Below are 16,093 nucleotides of genomic sequence, written 5' to 3' on the forward strand. Positions count from 1 at the left end.
TCCACTGGAAAAAATTCTGTCTGGTGATTTTTTCTTTTTCTTTCTTTTTTTTTTTTTTTCGGAGCTGGGGACCGAACCCAGGGCCTTGCACTTGCTAGGCAAGCGCTCTACCACTGAGCTAAACCCCCAACCCCCTGTCTGGTGATTTTAATGCTACTTTATTGTTTTTCTTCCTGCAGATTGTTCTTCAAAGAAAATGGCTATTTCTTCAAGCTCCTGCCTGGGCCTCATCTGCTCACTGCTGTGCCACTGGCTGAGGGCAGCATCCTCACTGAACCTGGAAGACCCCAATGTATGCAGCCACTGGGAAAGGTAACTGTCCCAACAGTGGCCAGCTCAGTCTTTTCCATTGTCATCACAGGCCTGATGTGTAGGATCAGAATTTGAGAAGACATTTTGAAATAATTTCCCTGTGAAAAGTCAGTTTAGTAAATTGAGTCATGTTACAGACCGTGGAATGCATGTTCTGTGGGAGAAACTTCTGGTTCTAATATGGGTTCAGTTGTAAGAAGGCAGGAGAGTAACTCGACTAGAGTTTGGGTAGAAGGCTGTAAGTGCTTTCCCAAATGTGGTGACTTGAGAAGCTGGACCTGTGCAAGGGAATGCTGAGTAAGCAGAGGGAAACAGCATTGGGCAATCTACTGTACGAAACACTGACCCATATGGAACTAAAACAGTTGTGCCATGGGGAGCTTGGGAAGGGAGGGCTGAGCCAGGCCTGGTGTGCCACAGTTCTGCAATCCCAGCTACTCAGGGGTGAAGAATAGGAGTCATGAACTCAAGCAAGGTCTTCTACCACTACAGAACCAGGTTGAAGTCAGACTTTGAAACTTAACAAGACCTCGTCTCAAAAAAGAGTGGGGTTCATGTGGACCAGGGCAGCAATCTAAGGAACACTTGCCTTACCTTGAATTCAAAATGCATTTAAAAAATTAGGCCTGATTTTTGGATGAACATGGAAGGCCCTGTGAAGGTGGCATACCCTGAGGTGCTCTGGAAGATGTGAGTGGATAGCAGTGTGTGTGTGTGTGTGTGTGTGTGTGTGTGTGTGTGTGTGTGTGTGTGTGTGTGTGTGTCTGTGTCTGTGTCTGTGTCTGTGTGTTGGTGGTGGGAGTTGGGGTAGCTTCTCCAGATGGAAGATAGCTTGAAGTCAGTGTCATGCAAATTACCCAGAACTGAACTCAGAACACTCAGAGGGACATTGAAGAAGGTAAACATCGGGTACATTATGTGAAGGCAGATGATGGAGTATCCACAAGTCAGCAATTCACAGTAGGAAATACGCAAAACACTTGAAAAAGCATCCTTCGGGATCCTCTAGTTCTCTCTGACGCAGAGAAGCAGTCCAAATCTGCTCTGCGCTGGCACTGTATCAGCAGGTCCAGAATGCACTGCTCTGAGTCGCTGCCCACAGGCCTCAGGAAGGGTCTTTATCCCAAAATAACAGTTCCTGCAAAGGTTTAACTGAGAGAATGGTGTTTGGTACCCAGACTGTGATGTGCATTTGTACCGTCTGTAGCACAGTTGATGCAGTTCTTGGTGATGATGTTGGGCCACCTTCAACACTGTGATTAGCAAATAACAGAGTGCACATTCTACTGGCTTACAGTCTTGTGATAGAGGTACAAAGCTGGGACCAGCAACTGTAAGATGCTAGGGACGTGCGTGTGTCTTCCTCTTACTGTACATGGAGCCAGAGCTTGCGCCATCTCTGTAGGCAGCAGAGAACCAGGATACCAGAAACATGATCGCTCTATCAATTAAGGAAGTTGTGTGTCATAAAACTTCATGCTGCAGAGAAAATAGGTAACAGAAAGCTGTATGAATTTGTGACAGTAGCGGGGTCATATAGAAAAGACACTAATTTCCGTTTGCTATCTTTATAGCACCTTCCCTAAGACATTTCAGTGTGGAAGTGTGCAGCATTTGTTAAAATAATACGGAGAAGTCTGGAATGTAGGAACCTGAGTACTTGCATGGGAATGAACATTATATCAACAAAAGGGACCAACAGGCAGTTAAACATCTTAATGGTTGGTGGCTTTGGGTGGGAAGAGCAGTTAAACTTGGGAGGTGTTTGGAGGGACCAATCAATGGATCTTGAAAATGTATTGGTTGTGATGTGAAGCTGGTCCACCAGAACTTAGAGTTTGCAATGTACGCCATTGCCAATGTGGGAAAACAGCAGAAAGGAGCTCCTGGGCTAGTGTGGTTTGATGGTGTTTGGCTTAGAAAATCAAGCAGAAACAGGAGCCTGGGAGGGCTGGGGATTTAGCACTGGGATGCTCAGCATAATGAGATAGGAAGTTGCTAAGTGGATGACCAAAAGGAGTGTGGGCTATTCTACCATCAACCATTTGAAAGAGCAGATTTGATTGGATCCTTTACCCACACTTGAGCAAAGCTGTCAACACACCTCTGCCTTGTGTTGCTCACCAAGGATAATTTCCACTTTCTGAGACCTTGCATGTGCCGTGGATTCAGTAGATGATTACTGAAGCATTGACCCACCTTCTGATAGGGAATAAGATAGTCTAATATATGGACATGCACAGCAAGCATGCTATCTCTACTGTGGTGTATAATCTGGTGTAGAAGTAATCACCAAGAAGGAAAGCCTATGGGAGTCACAGAGACATGGTTTTCCCATATGCCACTAGAAAGAACCTACTAGAAAGAAGCTACAACCTCCTTGTTGATAAACATGTTCTTTTAAGTCAATGATTCCTAGAAAGGATAGTTTTTAAAAGTGTTTTGATAAAAATAGAAAAGGTATAATAAAATCAATAAAAATGATCAAATGAAGGGCCTGTGAGATGGCTTAGTGGGTAAAGATACTTCCTGCCTGAAGACCTAGACTCAATCCCTAGACTCCACATGACAAAGAGTAAAACTGATGCCTACAGTCTGTCCTCTGACCTCCATATGAGTATTCTCTCTGTCTCTCTCAATGTATACATGTATGTAAACACTGTGAAGGTACATACATTTTGAAAAACTGAAATGAGACTCTTTCCAAAGAGCTGGTCTCGGTAGCAGGGTTTGAGTGGGCTTATGGTAGACTCTTTACGACAGTGAAAACCACCTATGCCCTGAGGTTTAGAGCCAGGAAATGGAGCCTAACTTCCTAGTGTGACCTTGGGGGAGAAGTGCTCTTAGGCTCTGCCATCCCTCCAGTGTCAAAGTCAGCATTTTAACAAGACCCTCTGCTCTGTGCATATACCTTCGCCGTGCATATACCTTCACATATACCTTCGCCATGGAGCTGTCAGGTGCTTCTTGCCGTGTGTCCACTGATCTCTGAACAGTTATTTTCAGACAGTGTCATCCCTTGTTTTATGGCAGAAACTGTGATTTTAGAAACACTGTGCATAAAGGGAAAGGAGAGAAGATTAAATCCCGAATAACACACGAGGGGAAACTTCTGAGGGGAGGAAAACAACGCAATGCAATGTCCTTTTGGAAACCAAGCAACTCTTAAACCCTCAGCTGCCTCCCATTCCCGGGCTTCCTGAGTCCCAGCTTTTTCATCTAGATTCTTACCAAGATGGCTTAAAAGAGGAGAAATGGCTTCTTTCCCAAACCCTCAATTAGTAATACAGAAGTGGCAGTAATTGAATCAGCAGTCCTGAAGTGAGCTCAGAGAAGAAACGATGATTATTACCATATCTGATTAAAGTAACAAGATAATTCAGGCAGATAAAATGTAATTAACCACTTTGGAATGTGTCCAAGTGATGATGGCTTGCCCCCCTCCTGTTCTGTGACCTTAAATTAATCCTGCTGGGGTTTCTCTCCTGCGATACTTAATAGGTTAAAATCATGATGATATGTTTCTGTGTGTTTGAAGAGATTCAACAAACAAGCCACAGATAACAGAGGGATCAAATTTCTTTAGTTTAGGGGCTCTCTGCTCACCACTTGGTTTGGGGCTTGATATGTTCTGTTGATAGTCTCTGAGAGGGGACATTCTGAGAGGGGAGAATTTGTCAGGGTTTCATGTCATTTGTTAATGCTGAATCCTGATTGGAGCTCAAGCATTGAAAGCCTGTGTTACTTGCGATGGGAGGTAGACCAGATGGATGTGTACTCTAGACAATGCAGATTCAGTCTTCTTTACATTTAGGCCTTTGGGAGCAGCTCCCAAGTTCCTGGACTGCTAGCCAAGGAACTAACACAGTTCAAACAGTAGTCAGACACAAGCCAAGGCACAGTGATGAAGTGGGTGTTCATTTTGCACGTTTTCCTTCCTGATGTCAACGTAGAGCTTCCAGGCAGCAGGCCCATGGAGAAGTGACAGCCTAATTGTCCAATGACAGATACTAAACCAGTCAGGTGTAGTCACTGACAAAGACTGTTTGTGACCATGGGAAACAGCTTACAACGTGCACTCAGGTTTCAAAACTGAATACACTGTGTGATTATAGTATAAGAAAATTCAAAACCCTCAAACCTAACTCCAAAGATCACAGAGGCAGCAATGTGCTGGCCCCTGGGTGTGAAATTGTTACAGAATTCTCTCACCCTCAGTTTAAAAGTTTGCTTTTCAAATTTCACAGTTTGTGTTTTAGGTTTCCTTAAAAACGTAAAGAGAAAGGGGGTAGGAAGATAGCCCAGTCAGTAAAGGGCTTTCTGCACAAGCTGGAGCCAAACCCAAGCTAGATCCCAGCATCCATGAAAAAAGCACAGTGTGGTGGTCATACTTGTGTGGACACCCTCATCTCAGAAGGACTAAGAGTTTATTATGGAGCCAAATCTTAGTGATCATGGGCCAGGGACACAGATTTGGGTTCCCAAGTTTTATTGTTCCAAAGTAGAAATAGTTTCAGAAAGTTTTCATTGTATAGAATAAAGTAAGTCACAAGTCAGGGTATTTAAAAAAATACATGTGGTAGAAATATCAGAGAGGCAAGTTGTAGCTGGGTGGAGGGGCCTCAATTATAGATCTAAGGTGTTATCAAAAGTATTCTTAATGATTCCTCTTGGGGAAGAGGGTATCGTTAAGTTACTAAATCTCAAAGACTTTTATGTGTTTACCAGGATCTTACATATAAGAGAGGTGGACAGCGAATGGCTTTTTATGGGGCCAGGGATAGCCCAAGAGAAATTGCAATTAGGTTTTGGAACTACAGCATTTCAACCTCTCTACAGTCGGCAAGGTTTTAATCAGTCAACTCACGTAGGCAGCTTCCTTCCGGGAGTGCTTGTTCACACTTGTAAGCTCAGCACTGGGGAGGCAGAGACAGGAGGATTCCTGGGCTCACTCACAGCCAGCCTAGCCTATTTAGAGATCTCTGAGCCAATGAGAGACCACATCTTAAAAGACAAGGTGTGTGAATCCTGAGAAGCAAGCCCTTAGGTTAACCCTTGCTCACTCACTCATGCACGCACGCATGCACGCATGCACACATGCACGCGCTGGAACACAAACACCCATATACCCATGAGTGCCCAGATGATCACCTTTGCTCTCCAGTGTGTACAGAGCTGAATGCCATAGCACGCCCTTCGCAATTGTCTGGGAAACCCGTGCCATGTCTAATTCTAACAAACCAATTTAGTTCCATAAAATCCCTACTGTAGATCCTGATAGAGCAAAGGTTTGCTTTGTTTTTTTTTTTTTTTTCCTTTCCATTTTCTTTTCATTTCAAAGCACACATTCTAAGTGACTCCATTTTTTTTTCCTGTAGGTGATTCAGGTCCATAGCTATGGCATAGGTCTGTGCCAGAGGGGTGGAAGGGAGACGTAATAATGTGGCCTTAATATTCAGTTGTTTACAAGTAGTTGACTGGGAGGGCAGAGACTGGCAAGGGAGTCTCAGCACTGGCATTGTGTGAGCTTCACAATGCTGTTGGGGACTGAAGAAAATACTAGTAGCTTAATGGGACATGTCATTCTGAGAGCACAAGGTCTCTCTCTCTTGCTTTGCACAACATAAGTCACTCCACACTAACAAGGGCTTTGCCACTGTCTTTGGGGAGTAGCAGGACCTCTCTGATGGTTTTGAACAGTGTACATTAGAGATTCTGGGAAGGCATCACCATGCTAGCTCTGATTATCTGTTTAAGATGTGATAATCAAGACCCAGGGCCACTGGGATTTACCTGAGGCATGTCACCTGCTTTCTCAAATTACAATTCTGCCTTCTTCTAACTAACAAATCTCCTCAGAGGGCCTAATATTTCTTGAGGATCCTTAAATATCCTAGGTACCACACTTCAGCATGCCGAAGAATGAAATATACAAAAGTACAAAACTCCCATTGACACATAAGACAATCACCAAGACGAGTCTGAGATCTAACGTTTGTGAGGTCACCATTACACAACCTTTTCAACCAGGCCTCCCTCTACCTAAGCTGAGTTCTCCCTGGTAGAACTTCACGTTAGAAGTTAGAACTTCTTGTCCATTCTCACGTTGATAATTTAATGAACTTAGACTATTGATTTCTCTGCCAGTGAGTCAATGATGCTGTTCTAGTTTGGCATTGTATTAACAGAGACTTAAAGCAAATGGGGCAAACCTCTCGAAAAAGAAAATTCTCCCGATTGTCGATTGTCTTGTAGGCAGATATTATACCCTGGGGCATGCAAAAGGCTTTCTAATTGAGAAGTATAGAACCAAGGGTCTTTCTATTTTCCCTTCCCAGGTTGCAGGATCCCATGCGTTCACTCTACCAAGAAGGCCTTAGTGGAGTATAATGGAGAACAGAACGTTTGCTAGGTAGCAAGCTGTTGGCATGATTGTTTCAAGCTGATTAGCTCAGCCTATTTCATTATTTATAGCTGAGTTTAAAGGACTCACTGTAGCCTGCATTTTTGTGTAGCGTATACTCTCCTGCTGCCTGAGAAGTTGGGCCAGCACATGAAAGCCAAGTGTTCCAATTGTTCTGATTTTTTCAAAAATAATCACTGACATGTAGTTTGTTCTGAATGCTGGGATTGTCTCTCTGCCGACTGACCTTGTTTGTCTGCTGACTTACGGTGAGAACTTTTTATGGAAGGTCCTCGTTGTGCATGGAATCCTGGGAGGAGAGCAGTGAATTAGGTACAGAAAGACAGTGGTGCGTTTTGGGAATATTACTGTAGTGTGAACAGGAAAAGGATTTCTGCTGAAATGTGTGATGCAAACCCTTGTCTTTTACATTATTGCTAAGATCTACCTTTGGGCTGTGTTACTTCAGTCAAAAACTTATGAAAACATGAGTCTTCCCTCTTATAAGTCAGCATGGGAGCTGGGCGTGCAGTTCTAAGGCATGATTTCAGTCCCTAGGACTACTGAAAGGAAAAAAAAAATCAGGGTTGGGGATTTAGCTCAGTGGTAGAGCACTTGCGTAGCAAGTGCAAGGCCCTGGGTTTGGTCCTCAGCTCTGAGAAAAAAAAAAAGAAAGAAAAGAAATCAGTGTGGGTTTGCAAATGAAGATAATCCATCCTCTGGTTTTCGTTTGCTTGTTGGTAGTTTTATATGTGGTGATCGTATTATTAGGGTAGATGTAAAGTGGAAGTCCGCTGATTCCTGATTTCCCCTTTTCTTTTCAGCTACTCAGTGACTGTGCAGGAGTCTTACCCACATCCCTTCGATCAGATTTACTACACAAGCTGCACTGACATACTGAACTGGTTTAAATGCACTCGGCACAGGTAATGGAAGCTTGGGGGTGTTTCTGACCCTGACTGTGTGGAGGTGGCATGTGATACAGTCAGATGTACCCACAATTTGAGAAAGTGCATCCATGTACCCAGTGAGCAGCTGTTAAGGGCTTTGAGCCCTTAACAGGGGACAATGAAAGGTTGACATAGTCCATGACCTTTGTGACTTATGGTCTAACCACAGGTGACACATCTACTGTCCTTCCTGTGCTTAGAAAAACCTCATCCAGCTCCCTTATAGAGGATGACCTGGGAGAGACACTCTTTTTATAAATTTTATTCTTTGAGAATTTTATATAGCATACCTTTTATTACTATATTTTATCCATGCCCCTGTCTCTCTTAGGTTCCATATACCTGGCTTTACATTATTTTTCTCTCTTAAAACAAAGAAACAAACAAAAAGAGGGGAAGACCACTAGAAATCATGGTGTCCAATGATCAAGACCTGCAGCCAGAGAGGCTCAAGCCAGACAAAATTTCCCAGCAAAGAGGAGGGAAGTGGACAGAAAGTGCCAGCCTGTTGAAAAGAATATCTGCTGAGAGAGGGAAAATTGGTTTTCTTAAATGGAGTGACACCAGAGATACCAAGCACACTCCAGAACAGGCACCGTGCTTGGGAGTAGTGTGCCAGCAAAAATCAAAGACAGTTTTCCCTATTACCATCACCAGATACCTAGAAACTCATGCCTCAGGCTCTGTTTCTACTGGACACCTGACTCAGTTTATGTAGAAATTGAAATAAGATAGGTTATCTATCAACCATAAGAACACAGAGCCAAAATATTAGTGCATGTAATGAAGGGAACTCTGATACCTTAATTCTCTCAGCTAAATATTTATAGTATCATGAATTACGGAGTGTGGTACCTGTCATTTTATGATCCAGTTATCTTTTTAATACGTTTCTTCATTAAACGAACTTTACGAACTCTATCTTCTCACGCTAGAAGGGAAAGTCCCTTGAAAAGAAAGTCTTTAAACTGTTTGCTCACTGACATTTCTCAGTTCCCCAAACAGCGCCTGCCATATGCTAAATGCTTAAGAAAGGCGTGTATGTGTTGAATCCATAAATGAATGGTGCTTCAGTTAAATCAGACAGTAGAATTAGAATTTAGAGTAGGATGACACTAGGCTGAATGTTAAAAGAGAACCTATGAATTCTCCTTTTGAAAATGATGCCTAGATGGGTATCATATGAAATCAGTCAACACTTTTCACATAGTTTCAAGGTAGTTGAAGTAGAGAATTTACAAAACTTCTGAGGCCCTGGAATAAAATTCGGATGGGCTGGATTGGGGAATTCTAACAACTTAATAATGAGCTATATTAATCTTGGTCAACCTTATATTCTGCGTTTCTTTTTCCTTTGAAACACTTGCTTTTTGTACCTTTATTGCAGCTGATAGGTTTTTTTTCTATTAAAGTTGAAATCATTCCTTGTCAGCTTGTCAATCAGAACTAATGACACAGTCTTTTCCCTTCATATAGAGTGAGCTACCGGACAGCCTACCGCCATGGGGAGAAAACCATGTACAGACGCAAATCCCAGTGTTGCCCCGGATTTTATGAAAGTCGAGACGTGTGTGTCCGTAAGTAAGGTGTCCATCCTTTGAGCTGTTTCTGCATGTCCAGTGCTGCTCTGCCTCTGAGGTGGGGACCTCGGAGTCCGGGTGGTTAGAACATTCCCCTTTGTACCTGACTGCTTGTACCCTGCAGAAAGCACTAACTTTGTCTGTAAGTCCTATCAGTCTCCAGATGAATATTGCTTGAGGAGAAAACGGTTGTACAGGAGATGCTGCAGGGCTGGATGTGACCACGTCAGCTGTCATATTCAGCAGGAAATTGGTTAGGAGTCACTGGGCTGAGGTCACAGGAGAGAACAGAAACCTTGCTTTCCCACTGCAGCTACCTTCTGAGGGGCCAGTGTGCTTTTTTGTTTGTTTGTTTGTTTTCTGTTTTGTTTTGGTTTTGTCATGGAAAGATGAAGGGATGGATCCAGGGCACAGAGAGTACAAGTTTCCTTCCCTGCACAATATCTGCCACTTGATTCTGAGGCATCTTGAGAGAAGCCTGGGGTTTACACCGTACTTCAGAAGACTGTAGGAAGAGACCATCATCTCATGGGTGATGATGCAGTGGAGGTTTCTCGTTACTTTTTTGCATAAGGCACTTAGAAGCGAGATCATGAAAAACTACTTCTGAGCTGAGGCATTGATGTATGTGTGTGTGTGTGTGTGTGTGTGTGTGTAGCAGGGAGGCAGGGAGGTGCCTGGTCTGTCTGGGTTGACAATACTTGCTCCAACAACCACTCAACCGGGTGGCCTCAGATTTACCATTTCTACCTCTGCGAGGTTCCTTGTTGGCTCAGAGGGTGGGGGGTGGGGAGCTAGACCTGTGCTTGCCAATCTCCATGTGCCGACATCAACAGTTCCTCAACTCTGGTTTAGAATCAGCACTATCTCTGCTGACAGATGCTCCCAGAAAACAAAAATACAACATAGAATTAACAAAAAGGAAAGAAAAACACAGAGCACGGGGCTCTTGCCGCCGGTAAATGTTCTTTGAGAGCATGTTGTCGTACTGCAGAGTGTTCTAAATTAAACTCACGTGACTTTGTCCAGGATCTCTAAGTTGTCACTACTATGAACTGCTCCACAAGCCATCCTTGTGCGTAAATAAATCTTCACGTCCTAAACCAGTTGAGACTAAATTTCTGGAAGTCGAATTGCTAGACCAGGGGATGTACACATCTGGCTTGGTTTCCAGTTTATAGGCACAGTAACAGGAAGTGAGAGAATTTGCCCACTAGCTTGTACCCGGTGACAGGTTTCCTTCTTAATTTGCATGTCTTTGATTAATGGTGGCTGAGGGTAAGAAAAATTACGTGTTTGTAATCAAACGGAATAATCAGGAACTGATCTCGGTGGCTTCAGGTGATGAGAAGCTGTCAGAAGAAAGACCAGGAATACAGTGCTGGAATGGAGGCCTTACTGGCTGGGCTGGACATCCTCCAGGGATGTGAGTGACATGGTTTTGATGCCCTTAGCTTGGGTTCAGCCTAACAAACATAATTGCCAACCCACACTGAGAGAGTGTCTGTGCCAGATCATAGAACTCACGAATAAAGCCACAGTGCTGTCAGTCTGCACAGAGTTAGGGATTGCTCAGGCCTTGTCTTGGCTACACCTCCCTGAGGATGCCTGAGTGCAGGAAATGAGAGCCCATAGGCCAGCTAGTGTGGGAAGAATGGACCCGAGCAAGGCCAGTTAGATTACAGCTCAGTGTTTCATGGCCACAGCTGCAAATCTACTAGTTCATCTTGCCTGGAAGTAAGTTGGCCAAGTATCAACCTTTTTCTTCTAGGAGACTTGTATAATGTGTTCCCCAGGCTGCATGAATGACAGTTTTAGTGAATGACAGTTTTAGCAATCACTTTTAAAATTCCTTCTCTAGGCTTGCTTAGCTCACCTGCTGTCCCTATAGGCAGAAAACACCTTTTTAAAAAGATATGGTAGTGTATTTATTCAGCTCCCTCTATGCTCACACTGGCATGGGAGCTATTTGGTTTCTGTTGTTGTTGTTGCTATTTTTGTTTGTTTTGTCTTGTTTTATTTTTTAAAGGACAGTCTGCATTTATCAGCCGCGATGGTTTATTTCATCTCAGAATCCCCATCCCCCAAAGAACTTACTTCTCTCTTGATTTCGATGGAGGATGCCTTTCAGGAATGGTCTATACTGTACTTCTGGGTTAGCTAGGTACCGCTGTGGAGACAGTAGGGAAATAGAACTTAGCATTCTCGACTTGTTTTATGACCCCTTCCCAACAGGTTTCACTGCCAACCAGGTAGCATGGTCATCATTTTGAATTGTTTCCAGTTATAGAAAGGAGTGGAAACAGGGATTCATCCTTAATTCAGGCTAATCAACTTTAAGTTAACGAACTACCAGCTTACCCGGAAGGCAGAATAGGATTTTTTTCCTCTGCATTTGCAATCAAATTTTCTCTCAGGTCACTGAAAAATCTCCTCCAGGAGAAATGGATGGTCTCAGGTACACCAGCTGGTCTGGGACTTGTCATAAGGTCTTGGATGACCTTGAACCTCTGATCCTCCTGACTACTTCCTGAATGCTCAGAGTACAGGCCTGTGTTACCTTGCTGAGTTTATGTGGCTTTCAGTGTCGGGTATCAAAAACAGGGCTTCAAGGAAGCTAGATCACCACTCTGTCAACTGAGCTACATCCACAGTCCTAAAATGACATTTTGTATTCTACTTTCCCATGTAAAGAAATTCATTGGCTTTTGTTTGTTGTTTGTTTGTTTATCCCAAATATTTCCTCTTCTTCATTGGAAAAAAAAAGGGTGCAGTACAAAGACGGTTGAAGTTAACATGCACTGATTGTCTGTAGTGTGAAATCCAAAGGCTGGCTCTGTGATTACATGCTTATCTGAGAGAGCTACGCTCCGTCCCCCCAGGGAGTTCTCCCTAAGTAGTTCTTAATGTCTTCAGAATAACAGCAGATTAGTAGTTATCTCGACTCAGTATTTATTCTGTGCCAGGCAGATATGGCATCACTGTACTAATTCCCCCCAAGTCTCACCAGGAGACAGATACGATCATACACATTTTGTAGATGAGGAAACAGTGGTTTGGTGGTTGGTGATGAGAAATGATGCTGTGTATACTGTGACTGTGGAATGAGAAGCTTCATCCAAGCAAAGGAAAGCGGCAGGACAGCTGATGGGTGGAGAAGAGTCACCTAACTGTCATACCACATTTCTCAAGAGTGACATCACAGTTATGTGACCTCAGAAATATCAAAGGAGCTGATAGACAATTTTGCCTTTGAAAACAAAGTTGCTTAATTCAATTCACAAATTAGATTCTGGCTTTACATTCCTCTCTTTTTAAAGTAAGTAAAATGGACAAACATTTTTCTCTTTTGAAGTTGGACTTTGAAAGCGTTCCTGAAAATGGAGAACGTCATAGATAGTGTTTAAATAGACAACAAATGTGGCGACTTTGTCTGTATCCAATAGGTGGTAGCTCCTGGATGCATAGGTGTACCTGGGGTAGGACGGACTTTTCAGAAAGCTGGTAAGGGAACTTTGGCTGGTGCTTGTCCTATTTCAGTTCTTTGGAGGTTCGGAGGGTAAGACTGGGAGTTCAGGAGACCCAGAAGCTTTTTAACTTCATATTCATAATGGGGAGGATCTGGAGTTTAGTCTTTGTGGGGATTCTCACCAAAGGTTTCTCAAGATGGCTCTCCTACCATGTTTACCACCAATGGAGGCAGCAGAGGATGCTGAAATACACTTTTTGTTCTGCCGATCAAGGGAAGAGATCCCTGGAGAACAATAGTATGTTTTCTCTGTGTTTGGAGCACAGTGAGAAGACCTCTGTTTGAGATGGGAATGAATAGGCGGATCCTCTGGGAAGGCTGTGAAATGCAGACCCTAAATCAGTAGGTCTGGGCTAGGCACAGATTTATGTGTTTCTTTTGAGGATTTGAGGCTGTGCAGGAACCACTGGTCCCCAGAACACACTGAACAGCTAGGCTTCTGCTCTAAGACAGGTGAATGTTATTGGACCAGAAGAGCCAAAACAGAGGAGGGAATGGTGTGAGGACAGCCTTTTCTGAAAGTCTGGTTGGGAAAAAGAAGAGATAGGATTTTTCTTTTTTTTTACAGAAAAGGTATTACTAGGACATGAAGAAATTTGTGACACAGAATTTACTCTGTTCATAAATCATGATGGACTCTTAAGCTTATCCATCTTTGGGTTGGAATTATTGTCAGATCTGATGTCTTTAGTTTTTTAGTTTTTTTTGATATGGAAAAATCTTCATCTCAGTGAAGAAATTCCCAGGAATAAAAATAGTTTTGAAGTGTGTGTATGTAGGAATGTATGTGTGTCTGTCTTTGTGTATGTATGTATTTATATATGTGTTATATATGTATGTAGATACATGGTTTTTAATAATGTAATTGATCTCATAAAAATGCTATCGATGCAAGTGTTATGTTCTTATACCTAACTATACTCTCACTCAAAATATGCCAATACATTTTTATAACATGCACAATATTTATGTTGGTTGTGTTCTGTGTTCTTTTAACTTTAGGTTGCTTAATATGCTGTTTCAACACGTGGGTCTTAATGAATGCATGGGCATTATAATTAAGAACCTAAGGTTCATTCATGCCACAGCATACGTCACGACTGCCTTCTTCTCCTTAAAGCTACATGCTTATTTTCCACTGTTTGCTGAAAATTTTATACTCTAGAGAACACAGTCCCCATGCTTCCTTGATAAAGAATGCCTAGTCCACCCCCTTCACTAGGCTCTATCTTGGATACATTATACTGTAGACACATCACTTCCTACTATGTCTCGGATGCATTATACTGTATCAAATCACTTCCTACTGTGTCTCAGATTCATTATACTGTAACACATCACTTCCTACTACATATAATATTTCAAATTATATGCATAGGTTGCCTCAGCACTTTGAATTTTCTAATTGCTTCTTAAGAGAGATTTTTGTCTAATAACCATGATAAATGATGCAATTATGAATTCTCATTTATGTCTTGTCTTCTATGCCTACCATGTTTTATAAATGTCAAAATATCAGTTACGTTTTGAAAAATCATGGCTGCTTTGGAAGTGAAATCTTAACTTTTGAGTTGTTCTGTTAGAGATGGAAGAAGCGGCAAACCAATTTGATGTCCTTCAGGCCTTGTCTGTGTTACAAGGTAGCAATGTGGTACAGACTGGAGCGAGGACAGAGGACTTGGTCCCCTCTTCTAAACTGGGCTACTTCGTTGACTAGAAAGAAAAACATAAACTACTTCAGAAGAGACAATAATTTGATGTATCTTTGAAATTTTTTTCTCAGATTATTTTTCACAGGGAAACATTGTTTTTCATTTGTTTTTATGAAACACAAGAGGAAAAGGAATAACCACTCATATGTTGCCATTTTTGATGTAGAACACTGAATTTTCCAGCTCTTTAAATCCAAAACAAATTCGTAGATTTATGAATGTAACACTTTTTTGCATGTGGCTTTATTTGTTTATATTATATTACGAATATATTTCCAAAATGTTGGATCAAATCTAGTAATATAGTCATTAAATTACATAACTAATAAGTTAATCGTTGCATGGGTGAATAATACTGTATTGGTATGTACTATGCATGTGCAATATGTATTAGAAGCTAATGTTAGCTTCTAAAACAATTAGCATTGTTTTATAAATCTTTCTGCAGACATGAATAGTTCATAAGGCAAGTTATTTTTAGTAGAATTTCTGGGACAAGGACAATACAGGTCTAATTTGTGTGATGAAATATCTGAGTCAGGCTGCTTTAGGAAGAAAAAGGTTGATTTAGCTCACCGTTCTGCAGGACCAAGAGTATGCTGTTGTTTCTGTCCTGGGGAGGAGTCTCTTAGCTTTGTCACATGATGTGGGGAGAATGAGTGCGGACTAGACAGGTGGCCAGAGATGATGGGCTTTTATATCAATCAGGTTTTATTAAGAAATACACCCAGGAGAACTAATCAGGTTCCACGAGAAATAATCCTTTTGAGGCACACTTTGGCCATCACGAGGACTCCCATATTAAGCCCTATAGCTTAAGGATCTTAAAGCTCATTATCCAGAAATGACATCTTGAGGACCAAGCTTCCAGCAGGAAGCCTCTTTGGGGGAAATCCGTACCCAAAGCACAGCAAAGGGTATGCATGTTGCATCATCCAGGATTCGATTTGGCTATGAGGTATGGTGGCTAAAGCAATAGAGAAAAATAATTTCTACCTTCTCTGTCTACCATCTCTAAGGGGTGGTCTTTATTTTTAAGTACCACAATTGAGCCTCACATATCAAAGCAGTTCCCAAAGAGCTGATGGAACAGGCATGAAGGGAAAGTCACATGGCAATGCAGCTGCCTCCTACGCCATGCTGGAAGTGGTCCTATTCCCTTTCCTGTTTCATACTCATGGCAAGACTTTAGTAATATAGGTTTATCAAGATGCAAAGGCATCTGTGGGAAGAGGATAGTGGGTTCTGAAAGGCAAAGACAAGAATGATCTTACCCACATATTAAACACTAATGTTACATGTCTCCTCCCCTGAGTAATGCAAGATGGTGTCCATCTTTCCATAACACCAACACTTAAGTATTGTTTTTTTTCATTATGTTGGATGAAAAAATAGAATGTTGGTTTATTTCTGCATTTTAAAATTATGAATGATACTTATCTCTTCAAAAAGTTATTTTTATGGACTTTGTCTTCCGACTTAAAGAACTGGAGCAGGATGGGAGACAAAGAGAGGTTTTGTCTTTCAGAGAATCACAGAAAGAGAAGTTAGACCAACTGGGGATGGTGCAAAAGCAAAGAGGAGGAAGATGGCTGGGGGATGGTAAA

General features: G+C 42.1%; 1 protein-coding gene across 3 annotated transcripts in view; it reads left to right on the top strand.

Moving 5' to 3' along the window:
* The window catches only part of Megf10 (multiple EGF-like domains 10), a 150,140-nt gene that overhangs the window by 44,310 nt on the left and 89,737 nt on the right, over nucleotides 1-16,093 (top strand). For all 3 annotated transcript variants that reach the window (XM_039096646.2, XM_006254747.4, NM_001100657.1), the window contains 3 exons: nucleotides 180-312; nucleotides 7,540-7,641; nucleotides 9,142-9,242. In XM_039096646.2, coding sequence (XP_038952574.1) covers nucleotides 197-312; nucleotides 7,540-7,641; nucleotides 9,142-9,242 — 319 coding nt within the window. In that variant the 5' untranslated portion in view covers nucleotides 180-196. Of the gene's footprint in view, nucleotides 1-179; nucleotides 313-7,539; nucleotides 7,642-9,141; nucleotides 9,243-16,093 lie in introns of those variants that run through there.

The sequence above is a fragment of the Rattus norvegicus genome, chromosome 18 (assembly GCF_036323735.1).
Source record: "Rattus norvegicus strain BN/NHsdMcwi chromosome 18, GRCr8, whole genome shotgun sequence".
NCBI classification, from domain to species: Eukaryota; Metazoa; Chordata; class Mammalia; order Rodentia; family Muridae; genus Rattus; species Rattus norvegicus.